The sequence below is a fragment of the Rattus norvegicus genome, chromosome 10 (assembly GCF_021556685.1).
Source record: "Rattus norvegicus strain SHRSP/BbbUtx chromosome 10, alternate assembly SHRSP_T2T, whole genome shotgun sequence".
Lineage (NCBI taxonomy): Eukaryota > Metazoa > Chordata > Mammalia > Rodentia > Muridae > Rattus > Rattus norvegicus.
In genome coordinates this window covers 97,463,993-97,490,470 of record NC_141543.1, presented here as the reverse complement: position 1 = coordinate 97,490,470, position 26,478 = coordinate 97,463,993, and the positions used below count along the sequence as shown (strand labels likewise).

Genomic DNA, 26,478 nt, shown 5'->3' with positions numbered 1-26,478 from the left:
AGGTAACTTTTCTGATAGTTTAATAAGCAAGCATTTCCCCACATTTCACATCATGGGCTGTACTGTTCCAAGCCATAATTTAATATGTAGCAACTAACTGTATGGTAGAAACGACAGCCCTCAGGTCCCAGTAGTAAGACATTTACTATCGAGCAAGCAGAGAGGGAATGCACATCTTAAAGAAACCTCACAAAAATCACAAAATTCAAAGTTTGTATATTTCTTTTCCTTTTATAAACAAGATAGAACAAAAATCAGAATCATTTCAGCAAAAGACTTTTTCTACTATTAGGGCAAGTTAAAAAAAAAAACAAAACAATGAAATAGACACTTTGAAAGCTACTGTTGGGGTTGGTTTGAAACGGTAAATTTAGCAGTACTCCAGGCCTGGATAATCCTGGAATCCCTCCAAGATGATCATTCCTTCAGTCCTAATGGCTTAGGATTTCAAAGCCTGTGTCTGTCTGGAAGGCTGTCTTTCCCTACATGTCTCAGGGCTGGAAACAAAGTCTGGGGAAGCTGAGTTATCAGGTATCTTCCCTGCAAACATCTGAAAGCACCAAACTGCTCCCAAGCAGCCATAACAGGTCAAAAGTTGGGTTTGTAGACGCCAACTCCAAAATATGGGACTGCCTGGCCACAGCTAAGAAAAAAAATCCAATTATAGATGTTTATAAGGTGACATTTTAGTAAAAAATATAAGCTATTATAAACCTAGAGTGAGTTTTTGTGCCCTAAAAGGCCCTTCCTTTCTCCCTAAGCATTTCCTACTTACCCCTCCTTAAACTCACCCAGAGCAAACAAAAGCTTCCCAGCCCTCTGCTTTCTAGGGCCAACTCAGGTTCCCATGAAAACATCTGAATGAACACCAGATGAAGGTATAATATCTCCACGCTCCAGTTCTCCACCAAGGGCAGGGGGTCTGTATATCTTGGACCCCAACCCAGCCCTGAGACACCTCATTACCAAAATCTTTCTAAAAATAAAATGAAAGACAACTGACCACGCTGATTTTCACATACCCTCTAACTATCCCATCGGCTTTTCTTGCGTTTGGGTGGCTCTGGAACAGCAAAGCCATCAGGTGTCTTATCTGTCTTGCTGTCCACTTTGTCCATCCTGCTGCTGTCCACCTTGGGGTCCATCCTGTTTTCACGATTAAAGCCTTCTTTCCTGCTTTCTCCATTCCTGCCATCATTTGCACCCCGGCTTTCTCCATGTCTGCTTGCACTTCCTCCGTGCCTGGTCTCTCCATGTCGGTGGCCATCCGTATGACGGCTACTGCTTTCTGGGTAACGGTATCCATCTCCATGGCGGCCACCATCTCCATGTCGATTGCCACTGTCTCCATGGCTATGACGGCCACCACCCCGGTTCTCAGTATATCTCTCTCTTTTCCCATTGCCACCCCCAATCCCTTCACGGCTGTTACTCCCTGAAGCTGTGTTGTTGACTCCTTGGGCTCCAATAGAAGGGTAGGTCACTGGGGCACTACTGATATTCCCAGAATTGTTGAAGCCTGGGATGTTCTTGGTAGAACTGGTGATGGGATTGTCAGGACTATTATGGCCCTGCTGTGCTGAATTAGTTGGAACAGAATTTAAGCTTCCTGCACTAGTCCATCCACTTGCCCCAGCAGTAGAGGTTCCGGCCTTCTGATTACTTAAACTGGCTGCAACAAAGTGACTCTTATACTGGGACTGAAAGAAAAAGACACCAGGAATAAGTATACAAGCTTCAATATACAAACAATGTTATAGATAATTCTTAATGATAAAGTTACAGACACTCCACTTCTCTATCCAGGCATGATACTGTTAAAGCCTGTATATGAAATTCAAGTAAACAGAAGGCTCTAATCTAGCATGAAACTTACAGACTCAGCTACCTTCTCAGGAAGGTTTCCTCCCATTTCCAGGAGTTACCGTTGAACAGTTTTTTTTTTTTTTTTGGTTTGGTTGTTTTGTTTTTTGTTTTTTTAAAAAAGATTTATTTATAAGTGTCATAGTGATTTTTGCCTGTGAATACCGTATGTATGCATGTATGGCACATGCATGCCGATACCTGTGCAGGCCACAAGAGGGTGTCAGATTACCTGGAGCTGAACAAAGATGACTGTAAAATGCTGTGAGTGCTAAGAAAACAAACCTGGATCCTCTGAAAGAATACAAGTTCTCTTATCTACTGAACCATCTCTCTAGCCCCCTCCCTCTTGAAAGTTTTTAAAACAGGATATTTATTTATTTCAGACCTGGAAAGCTGCTTTCATTGCTGTCAGCCTATCTCCCATGGCTCCTGTGGAGGGCTTGTAGGCTTCATAATTGCTCATTACATTGTTGTTACTTCCTCGGTCCTAAAAAAGCAAGCAAGCATACCTATTAGAGAAGCAACTGCAGCACAATCCTGTCACACTGAAACCCTGGGTCCAGGGCTGCAGCAGGCACAGGGTATTTTTTTAGAAGTTACTTCCTTTGTGGGAAAAGGTACAACAATAAGGAGGTATTGAGAAACGCTTAAGTCCCTCAACCTAGACATTTATTTCTGGGAACCAACCCCAATGACCAGAATGCAATCACTGTATGGCTGTATATTGTATGACTGTGTATTTTATCAATGATACGAGTGCATATTATATCAACATTCTATTGAGTAAAAATGTTAAAGATGAAAAGGCCAGTAATATAGCACAATGTAGCATCACAGGATCTGAAGCGACACTATTTAAAGAGATGAATCTGAGATTCAACAATTGCCAGCGTGTAACTGAACTTTCATTAACTGGCACTCATTTACATTAGCTAAACACTGAAATACCTGCAATGGCCCCAGCTCATTTAAAGTGCTTAGTAATTATCATGAATCACTAACATTCCACAACCAACATCATCATAATATGGGGAATACTATTTTCCAATGATGCCAAATTACTACCGAAACTGCATCCAGGCATACTGACAGCTCTGTCCCTGGCTTTAAGAACCTCTGTGACAAGGGACAGGCCAGCCAGTGAGTGCATGTGTGCTTTATGTGATTTGTGAGACCATTTATATCTTCTCAAATTCTTAGGACCAAAGTTTTCAGTGTAGAGACTTTTTCTGAATATAATTCTAGCCAAGTGACCCTCTTAGTTAATGTTTCCCAAGTAACAGATTCTAGGCCAGTATAGACAGGCTTTTAAAATCAGATTACCGCAAGCAGGGCATGCTTTTACTCCCAGCACCTAGGAGGTGGAGGTGGAGGCAGAGGCAGTTCTGAGGCTATCCTGGTCTACAGAGCAAGTTCCAGGATGACCAAGGCCTGTCTCTAAAATTAACCAATCAACCAACCAAAAAGGCCAAAACAACAGTAACAAAAAACCCCACACCATATCATACCAAACCAATCATTTGGTGCAAAATTATGTGCATATATAACCAGCTGGGTCCCATGTCAGTAGGACATTGCAATTTGAGATCTAGCCTACTTAGCCGAGCACACACACTTCGCCCACAGCAGTTTCACTGTGAGGAACAGCACCACACTGACTCACGACACATCGCATGCGCATCCCTGAACCACAGGATTTGGGACTCGTGAGACTTTCAGGTACACCGACTCAGCACAGGTTAAGACATAGGACCTTTGCCCATAGTACTGTTGTACTCTGAACTCACCGAATTCTCAGAGCCCAGCCCAGGCCGCTCTCTATAGCCCAAGCCTCCTCCACCGATGTTCAGCTTTTTGCCTTTCCCTCCTTTGAAGCGTGACTTCCGAAACCAGGCGTTCTGCAAAAAACACAGTTCAAGGTTAAACCCAAGAAGAGAAGCAGACACGGTCACAAAATTAGGTAGGAAGGAGGAGCTTCTTGGTTCATCTTTAGCTGATCTTTTTCTGATGAGAGGAACCTTTTGAAACCACAGATGACTCTGAAATTTCTGTACTTTCTCCTACCACTTCCTAAAGACTGGGATGAGGAGGATTTGCCACCATGCACAGTTTACATGGCAACAGGGATTAAATCTAGGGCTTCAAGCACACCAGGCGAGCACTGTAAACAACAAGCCACATCCCCAACTCCAATATGTATTCTTTTTGGTAGCTTGACACACCAAATTTATCAGTGTGCCTTATCTAAGTGCTCATCTAAGGTGTGCCTTAGTTCCTTCTTCTGGAGCTCCCGGAAGTACAGAGATTAATAAACATAAAACGTAAAATAACTGTTTTACATCGGCCATGTCTAACTTTAGAGGAAAATGATTTATATTTCCTTTTTAAAAAAATGATCTTTTTATTAGTGAATGTGTATCTGTGTGAATTTATTGTCACCAAATGCTGGGGGTGCATTTGCAGAGGCCAAAGGACATTGAAAGCTGGGATGGGAGTTGCAGGTGGCTGTGAGCCACCTGATGTACACGCTGGGAATGGAACCAGGGCCTCTGCAAGAGCAGTAATTATTATTTTTTTCTTTTTTCTTTTTTTTCAAAGCTGGGGACCGAACCCAGGGCCTTGCACTTGCTAGGCAAGGGCTCTACCACTGAGCTAAATCCCCAACCCCAAGAGCAGTAATTATTTTTAACCACTGAGCCATCTCTTCAGCCCTGTATTTTATTCCATAGCCTAGGGGTTCTCAACCTTCTTAATGCTTGAACCCTTTAATACAGTTAGTTCATTATGTTGGGGTGACCACTAGGGTTACACACCAGAGTATTCCCAACAGTCCAGCTGTGCTACATACAGCTAAAACAGCAAAAGAGCCTGGCCTGAGCAAAATACTTCACTACCAGAACCCGTCTTGAGGAACAGGCAATAGAATGTATACCTAGTCCACAGACCCTGAGTTTAATCTCTACCCTTGCAATAAAAAACAATTTGTCCTGAATCCACTTGTTATTTGAGAACTGCACGGAATAAGTGATTCAAGGTATAATTTGGCATAGTATTCTACTTAGTTCAGAATAGAGTATATCTGGAAGTGGACAATCAGTATGGTCAGATGTGAAATGTCAATATGTCAGAAATGCTTAAAGCCCACTATCACAGAGTGTAGTTCAATAGTGGAGCACTTGCCTAGCAAGCATAAAAACCCTCGATTTAATCACTAGTAGCAAAAACGAAAAACAAATAAAACAAACAATCACCACACAATTGTTTCCTTAATAAACACACAAATATTTTTAGCCCTCAAAAAGAGAAGCCTGGGGGAAAGGAATGGGCAAGAATAGTGGGCATCTTCTGAGATTAAATGTACTCATAAGTGTGCTATGGACTAAGCAAGGAGAAACCAAAGAATTGATTTTACCTAAAGAAAGGAGCAGCTTTTCAACAGAAAGTACAGAGAGAACATACACATGAATTGTGACATCCCATGGTACCAGTCTACATAGTAACTAGCCCTTTCTGGCCATTTTCCTTCAAGCTCCTCTGTTACCTCCCTCTCTTACCTGATAAACTTTCTTACTCGGCTGTATTATTCCTATTAACTTTAAGTGCCTAACCCTTACCTGCATTGCGAGATCTAAGAGTTCCTTAGAAACATGTTGGTTGGCTCCTTCCAGGTTCCGTACAAGGTCACCAGCAAAATTGCTGTCCTTTGGGGTCAGTAAGGTATAGGCTACACCCTTCTCACCAGCTCTTCCTGTTCGGCCAATCCTATGAGTATGGGTATCAATGTCTCGTGCAACATCATAGTTAATGACTGTCTTAATTGAAGGAATATCCAGACCACGGGCTGAAATAGAAAGTATTGAGATTCTTTTACTTTTTATCTATATTTAAGAAAAAATAAAAAATGAATTAACTAGAAATGCTAGATTTATAAGATTGTGCATTTCCCATATCTAGGCAAGCTCATGGATATGAAGCCAAGAATAAAAAGTAGTTCACTCTATTGGGAGTAACATGAATATTAAAAAAAATCCTGTGAATAATTTTACTGGAATCATACCTGCAATCCCAATACTTGAAAGATGCAGGCGGGATTGGAGTTCAAGGTCACTTGAGCTATCATAAGAATTCATCTCAAAAATACAAACCAGGCAGGGTGCTGCACACCTTCAGTCCCAGTGCTCAGGGGGCAGAGGCGGGTGAATCTCTTGAGTTTGAGGCCAGCCTGGTCTACAGAGTGAGTTCCAGGACAGCAAGGGCTACATAGAGAAATCCTGTCTTGAAAAGTAAAACGAAACAAAACAAAACAAAAACAAAACCCACCAAAACAAACCCCCAAACAAACAAACAAACAAACTAAAATAAGCCCCCCCAAACCCCATACGTTAGTCCTCTAAGGGCTGTAATTCAGTTAGTATTGTGTTTACACGAGGACCTGAGTTCAGTACCCAGAACCTGTGTGTGCATGTGTGTGTGTGTATGTATGCATGTATGCATGCATACATGCATACACCACAGCTTATGTATAGAGGATAGAAAACAACTTGTGGGGTCAGGTTTTCTCGTTCCACCATATCTGAGTCTTGAGTACCAAGCTCAGGCTGTCAGGGCTGGTTAGCAAGTACCCAGTGAACCATCTCACAGGTCCAAAAAACTAGCTTTTTTTTTTAAAAAGGTTTATTTATTTTATGTATATGAGTACACTGTAGCTGTCTTCAGATACACCAGAAGAGGGCATCAGATCTTATTATAGATGGTTGTGAACCACCATGTGGTTGCTGGGGATTGAACTCAGGACCTCTGGAAGAACTGTCAGTGCTCTTAACCCCTGAGCCATCTCTCCAGCCCCAAAAAACTAGTTTTTAAAGGCAGCTGCTAACCTTAGCAGGGTAAAGCCAAACTTATATTACTAACTTAAGATACACATTGCAGTGAACATGAGGGCATAACTGTTTTCCCCAAGGCATCCTCTGATGACCAAGAACAGTAAGTAAAGGTGGCCACAGAGCCACTGCTCTATATAGGTCTCATTACAGGGAAGGGCAACAGCCATAAAATAAAGGCTCGGGTTATGAAATTTGTACTCTTACCTGCAACGTCAGTGGCCACCAGGACGGGGATGTCTTTTTTCTTAAAATCTAAAATGACCTTGTTTCTTTCACTCTGATCCATGTCCCCATGGAGCAGACCAAGATTATGACCCTCCTGCTTAAGGTTATTGGCCAGTTCTTCAGCGTTGGCTTTCTTGGTAACAAACAAGAGGACACTCCCGGAAGAAGTAAACTCTACCAGACGCCGAGTGAGCCAGTTCCATTTACTAGGTCCAGAATGGAGAATCTCCACAATCTGTGTTACGTCTTCATTTGCCTAAGAGGAAATAAAACAACCAATCATGACTGGTGCCACAGGAGACATCAAAGACTAGGTATTATATTTTCTACCTGCATGGGATTACCCTCTTATTTTTGGGGTTTCCTTAAGTATGTCAAATCCTTACTTACTTAAGTTACTTACTTACTTAGTAAGCTTAAAACTTACTATTCCTTTAAAGCACCTTGCTCACCAACTCCCCCTGGTATGTTCATTTCTAATTTGTATGCCAAAACAATCTGTAATGGCTGTTATATACCTATTTTTATCATCCCCTGGGAAGTACTTTTCAGGGGCCTGCCCGCTCGCTGTCAAACACAATTTATATGTAAGTACATTAACAATTAAGACCCCGACATTTAAAGGTGCTTACCACTCAGAAACTTTAATAATAATCATGAAAAGTTGTAGATATGGTTGACTAATAAATATGTATTTCAATAAAGATCTGTTTCCAACACAAAGAAAGGATAACTATTGGAGGTGTTAGATATTTAATACATGTATGTAATTACACATTACATACATGTATTAAACTGCCACACTGTATCCCCTGAATATTTGTAGTTATGTGTTAAAAACTCTATTGTCCTAGTTGGATTTTTATCAAATTGACACAAAAGAGGCACCTCCATTGACTAAATTACTGTAGGGAATCTGTGGAGTATTTTCTTAGTTAATTGAGAGGGAGAGTCCAGCCTACTGGAGGTGGTAACAACATCTTGGAGTAGGTGGTCCTGGGTTGTATAAGAAAATAGGCTGAGCAAGTCATGGGAGCAGGTCAAGGAACAGTGTTCCTTTCTCCATGGCCTGGGTTTCAGGTCCTGACTTCTCTTCACTCGATTGTACACTAAAATAAACCCTTTCCTTCCCTAGTTGTTTTTGGTCATGGTATTTATCACAGCAACAAAAACCAAGACATTTACATTAAAAAAAAAAAAAGTAAAAGTTTCTGGCCTCCATGTGCTAAGGAACACGTGTGAAGGTCAAAGAATAATTTACAGAAATCAGTTTTCACCTTTGACCACGTGAAATGAGGATTGAATTCAGGTTTAGAGGCAAGCACAACTGGCTGAGCCATCTACTGGCCCCAAGGAATTAACAACCTTAACTGAATTCCAAATTCCAACTCAGAGAAATCACCGCGTAAGGGCATATGCAGGGATTCCATGCCACCCTGTGTAGTCTGCTTTAACAGTCAGTGAATGTCTGTTCTGTTCTAATTTCCTGAGGCTTCCAGGAAGATCGTTTGTGAGACAGGGCTTCTCAGTGTAGTATCTCTGGCTGTCCTGGAGCTCACTATGTAGACCAGGTTGGCCACCTGCCTCTGCTGCTTGAGCCGGGATTCAAGAAGTGTGCCACTGCTACCCAGCTCTTTTAAAACTTTAAAACATGTGGAAAAAGCCAGCTGGTGTTTCACGCCTTTAGTCCCAACACTCAGTAGGCAGAAACAGGGATATTTCTGAGTTCAAGGCCAGTCTACACACAGTGAGTTCCAGGACAGCCAGAGAGAGCTACATAGTGAGACCTTGTCTCAAAAAAAAAAAAAAAAAAAAAAAAAAAAAAAAAAAAAAAAATCCCATATACCCTTCTATGAATCATCTTGTCTGTGCCCCTCTTGTTTGCACGATTCCCTTAACGTGTATATCTTAAAACAAATCCAGGGGCTGGAGAGATAGATGACTTAGCCTTTAAGAACACTAGCTGCTCTTCCAAAAGTCAGGGGTTCAATTCCCAGCATCCACATAGCAGCTCACAACTATCTGTAACTCTAGTTCCAGAGGACCCAATACTGTCACACACATACAAGCAGGCAGAACACCAACACACGTAAAATAAAAATAAACAAATCATTTTAAAAATAGTAAAATAAACTAAATCTAACCAAGTTGCTTCATACTTAAGTGTAACGCTGTAATTCTTAAGTCACTCCTGAAGAGCCGGTACGGCAGCGCCTGCTTTTACGCCCAGCGCTTGGGAGGCAGAGTGCTTATCTACAGAGCTAGTTCCAGGGCATCCAGGGCTATAGAGAAATCCTATCTCAAAGCAAAGCAAAAACCAAGAATCCAACAACAAAGCAATCATTCCTTAAGAACTAAACTCCACGTCCTTATGACAAATCAATCCCAGGACCCTCCCTGCCTTCTGCAGGATTACCTCTCCGATGTCTCCTTGTACCACTCGGATAGGATCAATCAAGATGTCTCTGGCCAATTTTTCAATCTTTTTCCGAAAAGTTGCACTGAATAAGAGAGCTAAAAAAGATAAAGCAAATTCTGTTAAAAATCATTTTTTTACTGAATTCATTCTTTAAGCTTCTGTAATGTAACTGATTCACTAAATAAAAATGATTTAACTTCATTTTCAAACAAGAAATGAATGAGTTGCCATAATAGTTTAAGAAAAGACTTAACTTTGAATCAGATTTATACTGCAGGAAATTATTTAAGTTCAGTCTTAGTCCCAATAAAAAGTGAACAGTGTGCTGGGCCTGGTGTCATGAACCCATAATCCCAGCTATTTGGAGGAGGAAGCATGAAGGAGTACTGCAAGTTTACAGCCGACTGGGCTATAGTGAGTTCAAGGACAGCCTAGTCATCTTAGCAAGACTCTACCTAAAAAACAAGGTTAAAAAGGAGGTTGGATATACATATATAGCTCAGAGAGGTAGAGTGTTTGTCTAACGTACATGAAGCCATAGGTTCGATACCAGAGGCAACAACAAGACACCTGATGATGTCTAAGGTCTTTTCTAGGTCAAATAAATGTCATTAACTCTCTTCTTTGCAGCACTCGTCAGTACATAAATAGCAATTTTTGCTTCTATAGCAATGAGTACTTATAAAGGATCAGGGTTCACTTCGAATACAGAGATAGCATACAGCTGCTTCATACATACTTTGTCTGTCAGGACGGACATGACTTGCTATGGACCGAACCTGATACTCTGAAAGAAACAGAACAGTTATCAACACACTACTGTAATGTACTTAAGACAGGTGTGAAAATTCACTTTAGTAAAATCCAAGAACTTTCACGAATTAAAAAAGCCTTGAAACTCCTAGACACCATTCAGTATGAAATTTCAAAACACCCAACATAACTGAACTGGGTAGATAGTGGTTATTTAGAAATTTGTATAGCTCAGTTAAGAAAAGGACCCTGGATGATTCAGTATTCACCTATCCATAGGAATATAGACTTTAACCAACTTTAATCTTCAAAGGCCTGCAAGTGAAAGTGAAGAACAGAAAACATTCCTTCTTTCTGAAGATACGTGCAAATTTTTTCAACACAGTCAAGACTAGCACACTTCTCTTCAGAAAACTACAAATGGTTTATGGCTTGGCCTATCCCTTTATTTGAAACCCCGAAGAGTTTTTAACTTCTTTCATGACGAAAAGTACTGGTTAACTCTACAAAGATACGGAAAAAACTAACTTAAGACTAGGGACAGGAGAAACTAATACTCAAGGCATACCAAACCCCATGTCGAACATTCGATCAGCTTCATCAAACACAAGGTAAGAGACTCTTTGAAGATTGGTAGCTTTTTTCTTCACATGATCAATCAGCCGACCCTGGGAGAGTCACAAAATGAGTAGTAAGTATAATCAAATCATTCAAAGACACTCTTTAGATATACTCCTGGAAAAGTGTCAATTCTTTGGTCTTGAACCAAAATGATATGACAGTCTTTCTATACCAAACCCAGAGAGTAGAAAAAGCACTTTTGGGTACTGTTCACAGATAGTCTGAGGCTCACAGAGGTCTGACTGCTACCTCTAAGTGCTGGGACTACAGGCAGGCACCACCATACTAAGTGAGACTAGAATTCTGAAAACTTCAAGTTCTTCTTTTACATTAATTCTAGCTTAAAGTCTATGGGCAAATGGGTCAGGACCTTTCTTGTAATGTACTCTGAAAAGATTTAAAATCTTATGGATGAGTTTTATGCCTACCCTACATCCCCTGGGCAGGTCTAACCATTATCTGAGCATCTCTATGGTTCCTAATGTTCTTGGTAACCATAGACCCAGCTTTTAAGAGAGCCTAAGAAACCCAGTTTAAAATAGGAACTTAGAGCTGCTGATACATTAGTCATGGACATTATAACCAGACTGCTGTTCAGTCAGCCAATCAAAATGAACGAGAGCAAAGGCTGGCGCCTCACAGGATATCCTTGCCCAGCTCTCCCATATTTAGAGGGAGTCCCTCAAGAGCAATCATGCTTTCTCTATCAGGAAAGACAGACAACACATCTGAAGACAAGATATACTTACCGGGGTACACACAACAATCTCTGCCCCTTCCTGAAGGGCCTTGGCCTGCTCCCACATGCTCCCTCCTCCATATACTGCCACTGATCGAAGATTATATGCTTTCCCAAAACGCTTGCACTCGGCGTGGATCTAAGAAGTTGTTAATAATATTTTAAAAACTATAAACTTAAAAAAAAAATAGAGTTTTTACCCAGTTTGAGTTCTGAAAACACAGTATGTGCTATTATAGAAAATTAAAATGTAGCTGTGCCTAGTGGTATAGTATAGGCTTGTAATTTAACTAGGTGGTTAAAGCAGAAAGATGGCAAGTTTTAAATCTAACCTGGGTAACTTAACAAGACACAATCTCAAAAAACAAGCTGGAGAAAAAGAAACAGGTCTGGGCATATAGATCAACACTTGTCTGGCATTCAAGGGTTGTGTTCAATTCCTATTACTGAAACACACACGCACGCACACGCACACACACCCCAACCACCAAAACAATAACAACCATAAAAAACAAAAACCTGTTTAAAATCATGATCATTAGAACATGCTTAACGTCAAAATTCTTTTGTTTCTTTAGTTTCTGTTTTTTTGTTTTGAGGTAGAATCTCTGTTTCTGTCTGTCCTGAATCTGCCCTGGCCTCCTGAGCGCTGGAACAGGATGCATCGGCTACCACACCCAGCTTAACCACAGAACAAGGCTATGGTCTTCACTTGAATCACTTACCTTCTTCTTGATCCAGTCTTTCTATCAAGAAAACTGAACTCACTACACAGAAAACACTGTGAGCTTATAATATAAACAATTCCCACAATACCCACACCATTTTGAGAGTTAAAAAAAAAATCCTTATTATTGAAAATATGTAACATTTTTCAAGACTTCACAGGGAAGATAATAATGTAAAAAACTTAATGTCAGCCACTGAACTAGATATTTAAAATGGGTAAGATGGCCAATTTTGTATACAGTTTTATCATATTTAAAACAAAAGTCAGAGGAAGTTGGGGAGATGGTTCAGTGGGCTAAACACTTGTCATGCAAGTGAGGAATGGCACTGTGACTTGTAGAAGCCACACAAGCTGGTGGGACGTGCCTGCCAAGGACCCCAGGAGCATCCAGGAGGTGGAGACAGAATATGTGGAACAGCCTCGCAGCCAGGCTAGCAGTAATAGCTCAGCAAATGTGAGAGTGAACCCTGACGACACCCAAAGTCAACCTCAGACTTCTCGTATGTGACTCCACATGTATGTGTGTGCCAAGCACGCACCTCCAAGCAACAATAACTAAACTTTATAGATCGTTCTACTCACTGTCCTTGCTAGTCCAAATGCAGAAAGGGGCCTTTCACAGGAAGCACATACCTGTTGACAAAGCTCCCTAGTAGGACACACAATCACTGCAATTGGTCCATCACCTGGTTCCAACTCCTTCTGATCCATTATGTGAATCAACATGGGCCAAATAAAGGCTGCGGTTTTCCCACTGCCTGTTTTAGCAATACCGATCATGTCTCTACCACTTAGTGCTACGGGCACACCCTAGAGAAGAAGAAAGGAAAGAAAAGGTATATGCACTCAATTCTAAAGATGAACTAATGTCTTGGGAAAAATGACTACAGCTGACATTCATTTTCTTTTCTCTTTTTTATAATTTTTGCAGTTGTTGTTTTAAAGATTTATTTGTTTATTTATTATGAGTGCACTGTCACCATCTTCAGACACACCAGAAGAGGGCATCAGATCTTATTACAGATGGTTGTGAGCCACCATGCAGTTGCTGGGAATTGAACTTAGGACCTCTGGAAGAGCAGTCAGTGCTCTTAACCGCTGAGCCATCTCTCCACTCCAACATTCATTTTCAATAGAACAAAAATATCCTGGGCTATAAACATTAGCTGAATCCTAACGCTCCTATCAACTTAATTTAAAAGAAATTATATTACCTTCTTGTGGCTCAGCCATCATTTATAAAAAAAAATGACAACTCCCATTTGTATCAATATATTAAAATAAAAACTTAGTGATGAATAAAGGGAGTTACTAAAAACTTTTGTATGGAGCTGGCGAGATGACACAGTGGTTAAGATCACGATTTTTTTAGCTTTTTCAGAAGACCTGAGTTCAATACTGAGCACCTACATGGCAACCCCATAATGCCAAATGCAAGCAAAATACCCATACGCATAAAACAAAAATTTTGTAATGTTTTCTTCTCAAAAAGAAATAGACCACTTCATTTATATATAGGAATTTCTCTTTCTTTTTGTAAAGGAATAAATTCCACATTTGAATGGGAAACAGAAGCTATTAGTCTCAGTAATAAATTAAAAAGTTCATATCATATACAAATGAATTCTAGTCATTGAAAGCAAAAAATATATCCATAAACAAATCTTTGTCAGGTTTAGACAAAGTTTTTCTTCATATCATATTTTCAAGGTATTTAGTGGGTATAAAAACATATTTTCTAAAAACTCTGTTTCAATTTTTAGAAGTTTCAGAACGTTACATTTCCCACCCATCATGTTTTACGTACCTGACACTGTATTGGAGTTGGCTGTGTGTACTCAGATTTCCTAATCTGATGCATAAGTTGTTCATCAAACCCAAAATGAGCAAAACTACTTCCTGGTCTAGGAGGTGCAGCACCAGAGACCTAGAGACAAAGACAATTCCCAGAAGCCCTTTCACTGAAACAGCATTTACAGTAAACACTCAGCATGACAGCACACACTCAGATCAAGCTAGAATAAAGAGTGAAAAGTCGGTGTGTAAGCAAAAACACCAAAAATGGTCAAACCTTGAACACAATGACCTCATGCAAAAGATACCATGGTAAGAATTCCTGACATAATTCTCTTGCACAGTTTTAAATGATTAAGTACACAGAGCTATCTCAAATTAATTTTCTCATGAGAAATGGAAACAAAATAATTAACTGAAAAAGTTATTAACATTCTTTTTACCAATTTGAATAAACATTAGCTGGGATAACAAAGAAATTAAGATTCACTCTTAAGGTAAATTAAAACTGCAAATAAGATGAAAACAGACCCAGGGCTACTGGTCATAATGATGCGATCTATTGATTTCTCAAGAGTTAATGCTTCTCTTAGTCATGGTCTAGCCACTATCAAGCCTCATTTCAACAGGTCCCAGTAAAGAACAGGGACTACAGATCTCTGTTTTGTCTATATAGCAGTAGTAACTTTTCATTGCTTCTTTGAGGATGCTCATAATTTCCAATGAAGATTTTATTATATATATAAAACTAAAGGCCTTTATTTGGGGGAGAAGGGTACTAATAACTTCTTAGAAATCAAGATTGCAAATATGTATTTGTGCATTCACGTACACATAAACTACTACTAACTACATCTTTGAAAACTAGAGTTTTTTTTTTTTTTTTTTTTTGGTTCTTTTTTTCGGAGCTGGGGACCGAACCCAGGGCCTTGCGCTTCCTAGGTAAGCGCTCTACCACTGAGCTAAATCCCCAGCCCCGAAAACTAGAGTTTTTAAATATCACATAGCAATTAATAAAGCAGAAATAAACCACAGTCATTCACACCAGTAAACCAACATGTTCTCTCTGCTATTTGACTTTAACATATAAAACATTTTTTTAAAAATTTATTTCATGTATGTGGGCACACTGTAGCTGTCTTCAGATAAGACAAGAGAGCATTGGATCCCATTACAGATGGTTGTGAGCCACCATGTGGTTGCTGGGAATTGAACTCAGGACCTCTGGAAGAGCAGTCAGTTTTCTTAACCACTGAGCCATCTCCAGCCCTAAAAACATTTTAAATATGGTAAGTGAGCAAATCAATTTGTTGGTGGCAATTTAAAGTATTATTGTAAAATTAGTGCATGTATGTTTTTAAAAGACAGTCATTTGTTTGAATATTTTTTAAAAAGACTTTATTTGTGTGTTGTTTATCCAGAGAAGGTCTAGTCCTTTTGAGCTTGGATACTGGTGTTTGTCAGATACCTAGCTTGTTATGTGCAAATAGTTGACTTCAGCTCTCGTGATTAGCAGCACCAAGCCACCTCTCCGGCCTCCTCATTTACTATTTTAAGAAAAGAACTCTTCATGTATAACTAGAAGGAAATACATCATAATTTCACAGTATTCTAATGGTTCATGGTTTGTTCACATCTATTATTAATCCCACTCCTGACTATAAAGATGTATTTCCTATCTTATATCCTTAGTCCACCTAGTTCAGTACAAAGTTGACTGAACGAGCAAACAAGAGAAAGGGCTGGTGAGAAGACTCAGCAGGTACAGGCACTTGCATTCAAGCCTGGCAGTATGAGTTCTAGTCCCAGGAATCACATGGTGGAAGGAGAACCAACTTCTGCAGGTGTCATCTGAAAGCAATCCCTCAAAACACACACAAACACACAAACACACACACACACACACACACACACACACACACACACACACACACACACACACACACACACACACACACAGTTTTTAAAAGAGGAAAAGTTAAAACCAAAATAATCTTTCTGAAATATCATCTTCATGACTAAAACAATCAAGACACACAAACCCTAGGGCTTTAATTACTATTCTCCCTAGGAAATGAGTCTAGGATTAAGATTTGGATAAACGATACTTCTAGACCTGCGCAAACATTGATGTAAGAATACTTGCGTAATGGCTCTTACCCGAAGGTTGAGTTTATGCCGCAGGTCTATTAGCTGCTGTGGAGTGAGGTTGGTTATCTCCTCATGTTCATTGTAAAAATTTTTTTCAAATGGTGGATAGTCAATCTGCAGGTCCAATTATTCAAAGTTAGTCTAGAATTCAAGAGTCAATCCTGTAAGTTTGATTTTAATGTAAGATAACCTTTTACACATATTATAAAAACAAAGACATTCTTTCTAGAAAGATAATGAACTCATTTATTCTTGACACACTCTTAAAAAGCACAGCCTATATTTTTCCCAACTCCTACTTTCAAAACAGACACCAATCTACTTTCCACAGACATCTCAGGCTTTAAGAGGACACCATTTTTAAAAGAAATTATTTCACAAACATCAAATAACATTTATGCCTAGGATTAAGTTGTTTATACAGGTCAAGCACTATAATACATTATCAGTATTTCCTTAGAGACAGGAGGAGCTCTAGTCTTTTTAAAGCATGGGATTAGGGCTAGAGAAATGGCTCTTGCAGAGCGTCCACCTTCAGTGGCCCTAACGGCTTCTAACTCTAGAGACAGCCACTCCCTCTCGGTTTCTCTGGACTCTGCCCTCGTGCAGACACCATCTTCACCTCATACAGACATCATTTAAAAGATGCAAAACTCCCAAAAATCTCTATTTTTATTATATGGAGGGGTCTGTGAGAGTGAACGTCCCATATGTGCAGATGCCTGGGGAAATCTTCAGGAATAGGACACCACATTCCTTAGAACTGGGTTTATAAATGAGCTGCCCGATATGGGAGTGGGTTCTATGAACTACATTCAGGTCCTCAGAAGAGCAGGAAGTGCGCTTAACTGCTCAGTAACTTATGTAGTTCCAAAAATAAAATCTTTAAAGCTCTAAAACTGCTCACATAACTTATTAAAATTAATGACCAAGTCTATTTTGGCTGATTTGACTTGATTGTTTTTTGAGAGAAGTATCTTAACATGTAGCCCAGGCTAGCCTTGATAGTGCTGTGATTAAAGGCACACACCACGCATAGTTTTATGAAATGCTGGGGATTAAACAACAGGCCCTGTCTACCAACTGAGTTCAATATCCAGCTCCCAAGGTTCTTTTTATAGTATGCATCTTTTTACAGTAAGCCTTTTTGGTTTTGAAATAGTCTCATTCAGTAAACAAAGCTAAGTTGCACATCACTATGCAGTCTAGGCTGACCTCAAACTCTTGGCTATCCTCCTGCCTCTGTCTCATAAGTATTGAGTGAGCTAGTTTATAGATTATGAATGCCTCATGGAATTTCCAACCGCTTAGCAGAAATAAAGATTCTGAACTATGAAACTGCATCAGAAACAAAGCAAGAAATGCAATACCTCCGAATGATCAATGGGAGGAAGGGGATCGATAATCTTTTTAGAAGGTGCAATTGGATTTCCATCACTATCATACTCCAGATTGTCTTCCTCTTCCTCCTGAACTACCCCAGCAGTTGGGTTTTCTGCCATGTATCGAAAATAAGCTTCCTGCAGGAAAGCACAAGAGCACAATCAACTCTAAGTACAGTTAAAACATTTCTGTGTCTGTAATCAGTGCACATGCGGTGCACACAGTGTGCCATAAGATTACATAGTTTAAACAAACACCTATCAAATAAGGAAGACTTTCACTAACATAGCAATGATTCTTTTACAACAGCAATACTCAAAGTCAATGAGCAAGATGATACTACACAGAATTTGACTCATTCACCAGAAGCCTTCCTGTCTGTGGGGACATGGCATTACCCTACCCAGAGCTGGGGAGGGCATGCTTTGGTTTTACAGCGATCCACGTTTGGAAGGGAACACTGATTAGAAAGATCACAAACCTGGAACGTCTACGGTTCTCACCATCCCACAACAGACAATGCAAAAAGGAAGTACTAATGGACAGTTACTAAGGTTCCATCTAAAATGTAAGAATCATAATTACTAGAAAGAGGAAAAAACAGCAACAGATCCCACACATCTCTTATTACGGGTTTATCACAGTAAACTTAAAATCTAGATTAAAAAAAATCCGAGCAGTTTTTTTTTGTTTTTTTGTTTTGTCAGCTGATCAAAAATCCCACGTGCAACATGGGGGAAGGGCATATGGAGACAGTATTAATTGTCACACAGGTAGAAAAGGAGCAAGTCATTAAGTGAAGGCAAGCTCTGACCTGTCCCCAGTATAATTTTGTGGAGTAAATATAAAAGATAGAAATACTGCATAGAAACTCACTTGGTCATCTTCCTCTTCAATGTCATCTCGAATACCCCTGGAAAAACAAGCGGAGAAACAAACTTCCCTGCAAATGTTCCACATACCCAGCTCCATGCTTATAGCAGCTTAGTGTTGAATCCCATACGGTGTAGGAACTCTCAACACTAACGGTAACAAAGCAATAAGTACACTGTACATGATCCACCCGCAATATATGTGTGGCTTAACTCCATGAGCTAAGATTTCCCTCTTTTTGCAATGAGATGATATGGTACCCTTAGAATCAATTACCAACTGATATGAGAGGTAAAACCTAGCTGGGCGGTGGTGGTGCATTCCTTTAATTACTGAGAGGAATTAAACAGCACCTCAGAGGCAGATGTAGGTGGATCTCTATGAGTTGGAGAGCAGTTCAGTCTACAGTTTAGGACAGCTAAGGAATGCACAGAGAAACCCTATCTCAGACAGACAGACAAAGACAAAACAAAACTACCAAACAAAAAAAGTAAAACCTTCCTTTATGAAGATAGGTATGAAAGGATACTAAGCTTTGTCGATATAGACAACAAACGTAACATAGTTGTGTAGTGCATATTAAAAAGAAAACAAAACCCTCCTGGGTTTGGTATACAGTTGAAAGAATATCACAACTTTATTGTTCCTGTAGCTTCTAGCTCTAGAATAAATTGCTTTCAGCCAAAATCAGTTACGTTGGGGATGGAGAAAGGAAAACTATATTAATTGTCATGAGTTTGGAATTAAAACTAGTACTTCACATAGAGAATAGAACCACTGCCATTTGCTGCATCTCTTAGGAGTCTACTGCGTAAACTATTCTTGCTTACTTCCCAGTCATCTCTTTCTAATCACTTTCTAACCAGCTTACAGCATTTGCTTTTCCCAAGGCAACTAGAAGGAGGAAACACACAGTAAGCGTCAAAAGATGTCTAACTCTCCATCTGGCACAGAAACCTTGGGAGGGGCCTGATTGCCAAACAGAGAGAAAAACTGCCAGAGAGATTTTATAGAACTGTATTCAGCAGAGGAAGACTTCTTTCCCAGAAAATATAGCATTTACATTCAGGGTTCAGTTGCTACAGAGTAACATTACTCTTTAGATGAAATTAGGTGTTACTTATTGGTAATCTTTATATAGTTTTATTATATAACATCATAACTTCTAATTATTGATCACACAGGCATTAGTCTAATATTATTATTATGAGAAGAAATCTAAGACTATGAACCTAAACTTTAGTAACTATACTTCCTTTACCCTCACTATAATTCACTTCTCATTTCCAAGTATTTATAACCAAATACTTAATTCTATCAAACAGAATGCCTTAGCTATTACAAATGCAGACTCTGCCATCTCCATACCTAGAGAGATACTCACGATACAGAGACGGCTCCAGTAAAGATCTTTGTGCACTTCATTATTCTTTCTTTTATAAGTTCTTAAGAACAGTCTTTGCAATTCTTCAACCATTGCTATGTAACCTTTGTGAGAGTGGAGGAACAACTTACTTTACGTTTTTTCTTTCCTTGTCCTTTTCCTCAAGTCTCTTCATGTCTCTAGCCGCCTGATCCTAAATGAAACAAAAGGCTACATGGAGTGACATCAATCTAAAATGCTGCAAGAGAAATTCATTACTAACAATTTATATATGGAAACATTCATCACAGCTTGACACTTGCATTTTCATGAAATCCAAGAAACTTTGACAAATATTTTTCAAAGACAAATATCCAGGGGGTTGGGGATTTAGCTCAGTGGTAGAGCGCTTGCCTAGCAAGCTCAAGGTCCTGGGTTCAGTCCCCAGCTCTGGGAAAAAAAAAAAAGTAATTTCCCCTCTACCTTTCCTCTGATCCTGCCTCCCAACATCTAGCATTTTGCTTTTACAAATGAAGGGTGAGGTGGGATGAGTAAAAACAGCGATACAGGCCTGCCAGGTTTTGAGATGCTTCTAAACATTCTCCAACAAGAATAGCCCCAAAGCCTAGCAGAGTGGCACACACATTTAATCCCAGCACTTAGGAGGTAAAGGTAGGCAGATCTCTTGAGTTAGAGGACAGCCTGGTCTACGTAGTGAGTTCCAGGGCAGCCAGGGCTACACAGACTCTGTCTCTCAAAAACAACACCCCCCATAATAAAAGTCGCCTAATCATAAATACTAATAAAGTTGAAAATGTGCTACAAAAAAAAACCAAGTCATTTGAGCTGGAGAGATGGCTCAGTTCCCAGCAGCCACATGGTGGCTCACAACCATCTGTGACGGGATCTGAAGCCCTCTTCTGGTGTGTCTGAAGACAGTGACAGTGTACTCATATACATAAAATAAATAAATATTTTAAAAAAAAATCCAAGTAAATGAAAACCTTTAGGAACAGAATTAAAAGTGCATCACTGTTACACATTACAATACATTAGAAAATGACAACAGCAGATCACTGCTCTAAACTGATCCTGTTTTATACATTTGGAAATTAACAATAGGATTATTTTTTTTCCAAAGCCCTTCAGCATAAAGAAAATGTGAATTTTTCTATCTTTTTATTTTAATTTAATTCTACGTGTACACGTTTTATCTGTGTGGAACGCTTGCAGAGAGAAGGTAAAGGAAGCACCGGATCCCCTGCGACTGCAGTTATGAAGAGTGTGAGCAGCCAGGTAGGTGCTGACAATCAGACCCACACAACACTCTAGAAGAGGACACGGCGCTCTCGGAACTCACTCACTCTCACTCTCTCTCTCTCTCTCTCTCTCTCTCTCTCTGGCCCTTGTATTCATCTTTCAAACATAGAAAACCACTATATACACCGTGGCACGGTCAGCTGTTCTATAAACGAAGGGCTTTCATCAAGGAGGAATTATTTTTAAAAGAAACATTACATACAACTACTTTTCAAGGGCCTGGGTTGCTAGAGACAGGCCTAGGCCTATAAACTGAACACAGTACCAACAATATTGTTCCATATAAAACAAATCACTGCATTTGCAGGACATACTTCTGGGTTTTTTTTATTGTTTTTTGAGTTTCAAAATTTCTCTGAACAGCCAGGGCCTGTCTTGGACTCACTCTGCAGACCAGGCTGGCTATTAACTCAGAGACCTGCCTCCCTGCCTCCCTGCCTCCCGAGCGCTGGGATTGAAGGCATGCACCACCACGCCCTGAGTAAGAAAAATTCACTTCTTATATGCAAGTGGACATAATATGTGTGTGTGCCTAGTACGAAAGGGACATCAGATAGCCTAAAACTGGAATTATAGTCACGTGGATGCTAGAAATTGAACCCAGGTGCCATGGAAAACTAGTAACGTATTCTTACCCATTGAGCCATCTCTCTAGCCTCAAATATTCTTTTAAGCCTATCGTCCATTAGAACACCGTCTAAAAATAAACCTTCATGAAATTCAAGTCTTAGAAATTCATGTCTTAGCATACATTGTAGAAGTTGGCATTTGACATCAGGATTTTGTCTTACACACTGACTCTTCAAAATCTGGTAACTGATCTCTCTGTACTTAGCTAAATAAATCTCCCAATACTGCACCAAAGATATCCAGGAACATGTTAGTGTACTTACAAGAACTCCAACTATTTAAATATCAAGCAAAAGAATCTGGCCACTCTCAGATAACTCATTCAAGAGGAGCCATATAAACTTACACTGAAAAACAACAAAACCAAGAGCTGATCTCTCTTATAATTTATCATTAGGATTATCATGAAGTAGTGGGGCTGGAGAGACAGCTTAAGAACACTGGCTGCTCTGATCTTCCAGAGGTCCTAAGTTCAATTCCCAACAACCATGTAAGTTTACAATCATCTGAAATGGGATCCTACTCTCTTCTGGTATGCAGGCATATATGTAGACAAATCTTATATTCAAACACATGAACAAATACACATTTAAAAAGAAATGAATGAGATCTCTGAGAAATACTGCCCTGTGGGAAATGTATCTCAAAAGCATGAAAAAAAATTATGTATAAGCTATTTCAAACACTATGTAGCTTTCATTTTTAAAGTGAATTTCTTAACTTACTTATTCAGTATCTACTACGTTACAAGATAAAAGTATGTCTTGAATAATTTTATTAAGTTTTGGTAAATGTCTTCAATGGTCTGTTAATTTGAAAAAATATGTTAAGGCCAGGCATGTGGCTCCCGGCATTCATCCCAGAATTCAGGAGGCAGAGGCTGGAAAAATCACAAAGTCAGCCTGGTCTACATAATGAGTTAGTTCCAGGATGGTCAGGACTAAGTAGATTCCCTCTCTCAAAACAAACAAAAAACCCATAAGCTGGAAGAAGAGCTCAGAGACTAAATACGGGTACTAGAGCTGAGTTCTGCCTCTACCATCTATGAGGTTTATTTTCTTTAGACAAATAAGTTGTTTAAATCAAAAATGAGAAATCTAAACATCTAACAGGTATCAAGTTACCAATACATGGCTGTCGCCAGGACAAGAGATCTATACACATATGCTGGGCACAGGTCTTATGAGGTGAGCTATCATGGTGCTAGAAGAGGCTGCTGTGGGAGAACAGGTGTCAGCAGTTTATTTAGTGCCGAGGCTGATGGAAGTTGGACACAGAATACATGGATATGCATACGTATATGATTTAGAAATGAAATATTCCTAAAAAGGATCCTAAGTTGGCTTTTACTGCCTGATCAGTAGCACCACAGAGGAAGCTCTGGAAACTTTAGGTGATGGACACTTTTAATTCTATGTACAAAGTTCTCTAGGTTTTGCTTCCTTATGAAGTAGGATTTAATAAATGCTAGAGTGCATACAATAGTATTCCACTTAAGAATATACTAAGATTCTTATAACAAACATATATTTGAGTAACTATGTTCAAACATTGCAATTTACTATTCCTGCCAATCCCTGACTACCTCTGAAAATGACTGGAGGGCAAATGGAAAGAGCAAAAATTCTAAAAACACCAAAACCAAAACCAAACCAAACCCAAGCAAACAAAAGAGCATTTGCTAATTGTTTCAGTCTGTTCGATATTTTAAGGAAACGAGAACCAGCACTTGCCTCTACTTCAGCCATGAATGCCTCTAAGGGGTCGTCGTCACTGTCAGAGTCTGCTGGCTTGGATCGGAACTGCTGGCGGGTAGGCGAGTTTTCAGCAGGAATGTAAGGTAAGTCTACATTGCTGGAGTCTTCTTCTTCATCCTCGAAATAACTGAAAATTAAAACAAAGGCCAGTAAAGAGACTGAACCCTCCGCTAGTGCAAGCTCACTGTGGTATGTTACACTAGTAAGAATTCCCAGCTGGGTCTGCAGGCACGCGCCTGTGAACCTCGCACTGAGGAGACGAAGGGAGAAGGACCACGATCACGGCCAGGTAGGGCTACATAACCAGATCCTACTTCAAAACATAAGTCATCAAACTCCACATGGACTAAACACAAAACTCTCCAGTAGGTTTTAAGCTTCAGCTGACTCAAACACTGAAGTCACGTGTTCATCTTGTTGGGAACACTAATCAGGAAGAAAACGCCAGTCCTGAATAACAATTTAAGCAAGCATGTGAATACCGCATGCCTCAAACTAAGCAACCCCAATCCCGGAAATCATTAATAAAGGATGCACACTGGTTCAATCAAGAATTATCACTTACGCATTTTCTTCATCAAAGTTGGCCCGTTTAGATCCAATTTTGTAGAAAGAAGGAAGCTGTGGTGGAGCAGACTTTCCAAATCCAGAAGAAGAGCTGGCCGCCCCGAAGGCACTGTGCGACTGCTGCGGCAGCTTGGCTTCCTCCTTCTTCCCAGCACTGATGGCAAAACCTCCAAAGCCAAACCCCCGCTTGGTTCCAGGTCCACCTTTATTCCAATTCATGATGACGATGACTGGTGTTAGGGACAAGGAGCACATATGTCAGTGTGACTCTGTAAGCAGCCTCCTTAACCTTCATTTCATTTCCAATGTCTATCCTCATGTCTAATGTTTTGGATGGTAGTACTTAGTGGTAGAGTTCTTACTTGCTCCATGTACCACACTGGCCTTCAGGTACAATTACAATTCAACCCAAATGACTTTTCTCTTAAAATATTGAGGAAACTATTATTCATTTTATTGAGATCCCAAACAAAAGAAGTACTTTTATGAAGTTGTGTAAAATAACCTTTCTTTATTGGGAGTTTCAAAAATGCTTATAAGACAGTAACTACCCTGGGTCCTCTAATATAGGATAGACATTGCAGTACAATCTCCTACTTTACTATCGTGCGCGCGTGTGCATGTGCGTGCGTGCGTGCGTGTGTGTGTGTGTGTGTGTGTGTGTGTGTGTGTGAGACAAGTGTGGAGATGAGAGGACTGTCAGCAGGCCCTCTTCTGTCACCTTGTGGGAACTGCAGATGAAACTCAAGTTGCTGCTCGCTCCCTGGCCCTTTTTCTTTCCTTGTTTCCCAGCCCTACCTCACTCCTTCCCTTTTTTTTCCTTCTTTCTTTCTTTTTGTAAGTCTTGGTGGGTCTCAGAGAGATCGCTTGCCTCTTGAGCACTACAAATAAAGGCATGTGCCACCCACCACCCCTAGCTTAAATATTTATTCTTAAGCATTTACTCAGGTAAGTTTCACTAAACACAAATCCAGTTTTAAAAATAGGTAAGGATTAGGCAAGGGTGGTGGCTCACACTTTTAATCCCAGTACTTGGGAGGCAGAGGCAGGCAGGATCTCTGAGTCAGAGGCCAGCCTGATCTACAAATCAAGTTACAGGACAGGTAGGGTTGTTACACAGAGAAACTCTGTCTTAAAAAAAAAAAAAAAAAAAAAAAAAAAAAAACCCCAAACCCCAAACAAACAAGAAGGTAAGGAGAAGGCTAGACAGATGGTTCAGAGGTTAAAAGCACTGGTGCTCTTCCAGAGAACCCAGATTTGATTTCCAGCACCACATGGTGACTCAAAACTGTCATGACACCAATGTATGTCCTCTGCCAGCTCCACTGGAACCAGGTTATGTACACAGTGCACATACACATATACAGGCAAAACATTCATACATATTGAGATAAACACACACACACACACCACTTAAATGGGCAAAAGACTTGAATAAATTTCTCCAAAGGCAATATATAACTGGTCAGTAAATTACACAAAAAGACACCTTGCATCAAAGTCAGGTATCAGCACACATGCAATGTCAATACTCAAGATGCTAAGTAGAAGGACCTCAAGTTCAAGCAAAGGTCTGTCTCAAAAATCCCTACATTACAAACGATGAAGGAAATATAAAGCAAAACCACAATATATACCATTTCATATCAATCAAGACGGCTGCTATTAAAAAACAGCAGGCTATCTTATAATGCCTCAAACAAATGCCCTAGAAACCAGCTCTTTATCAAGATGTCCTTGGAAGCAAAGAAATCCCTTGCTCTTGCCAAAGCAAATGCTTCCAAGGCCAAAGCAATACTCAGCACTGATGGATGCTCAAAGCCACAAAAGTAAAGACTGGCGTATCACCCACCCTCTGGCTGACCAGAGGACTGTACTAGCCCCAAAGCAACACAAGTATCTTCAGGAAAGAGCTCTCAAGAGAAACACACTTGATAACTTTGCCATCAATGCCCCTGCACAGTCGCCATGAGGAAAACAGAGACGATTTGTTGTATTCACTGAGGCTCATGGGGTGAAAAGCAACTCCACCACACCCTGGCCAGGCCGGGAGGAGAGAAGGCACATCGAGGACTTTATTAGCTGCCAACAAAAGTGGAGCCTTCTAGTCTAAGGACTGAGGATATACAGAGTATATAGACTGAGTATGTAACTCTAGAAGAGAAGTCCTGGAAGAGAAGGGAAACTGGCGCCTGTGCGAATTCCTGGTAGAAGGTAAAATGGTTCAGTAACTATGGCAATCAGTATTTTTCTTCAAAAAGATCAAGCAAGGTCAACGAGATAGATCACAGGCTAAGAGTACTCGCCTCGCCTGAAGACATGAGTTCAATTCCTGGGATCTACACGGTGGGGAGAACCAAGTCCTGCAAGTTGTATTCTGAACACAAATAAATATATATAGTTT

General features: G+C 40.0%; 1 protein-coding gene across 6 annotated transcripts in view; it reads right to left on the bottom strand.

The window, feature by feature from the left end:
- Positions 1-3: 3 nt before the first annotated feature.
- Ddx42 (DEAD-box helicase 42) overlaps positions 4-26,478 on the bottom strand; it is a 32,075-nt gene continuing 5,600 nt past the window's right edge. For 3 of the 6 annotated variants that reach the window (NM_001440254.1, NM_001107059.2, NM_001440253.1), the window contains 17 exon segments: positions 4-1,700; positions 2,252-2,353; positions 3,654-3,764; positions 5,481-5,707; positions 6,954-7,230; positions 9,391-9,488; positions 10,133-10,180; positions 10,715-10,814; positions 11,517-11,645; positions 12,870-13,046; positions 14,044-14,163; positions 16,191-16,295; positions 17,552-17,701; positions 18,441-18,477; positions 19,953-20,014; positions 23,484-23,634; positions 24,073-24,304. In NM_001440254.1, the coding sequence (NP_001427183.1) occupies positions 1,026-1,700; positions 2,252-2,353; positions 3,654-3,764; positions 5,481-5,707; positions 6,954-7,230; positions 9,391-9,488; positions 10,133-10,180; positions 10,715-10,814; positions 11,517-11,645; positions 12,870-13,046; positions 14,044-14,163; positions 16,191-16,295; positions 17,552-17,701; positions 18,441-18,477; positions 19,953-20,014; positions 23,484-23,634; positions 24,073-24,293 (2,790 nt within the window). In that variant the 5' untranslated portion in view covers positions 24,294-24,304 and the 3' untranslated portion in view covers positions 4-1,025. 6 annotated transcript variants of the gene reach the window in all.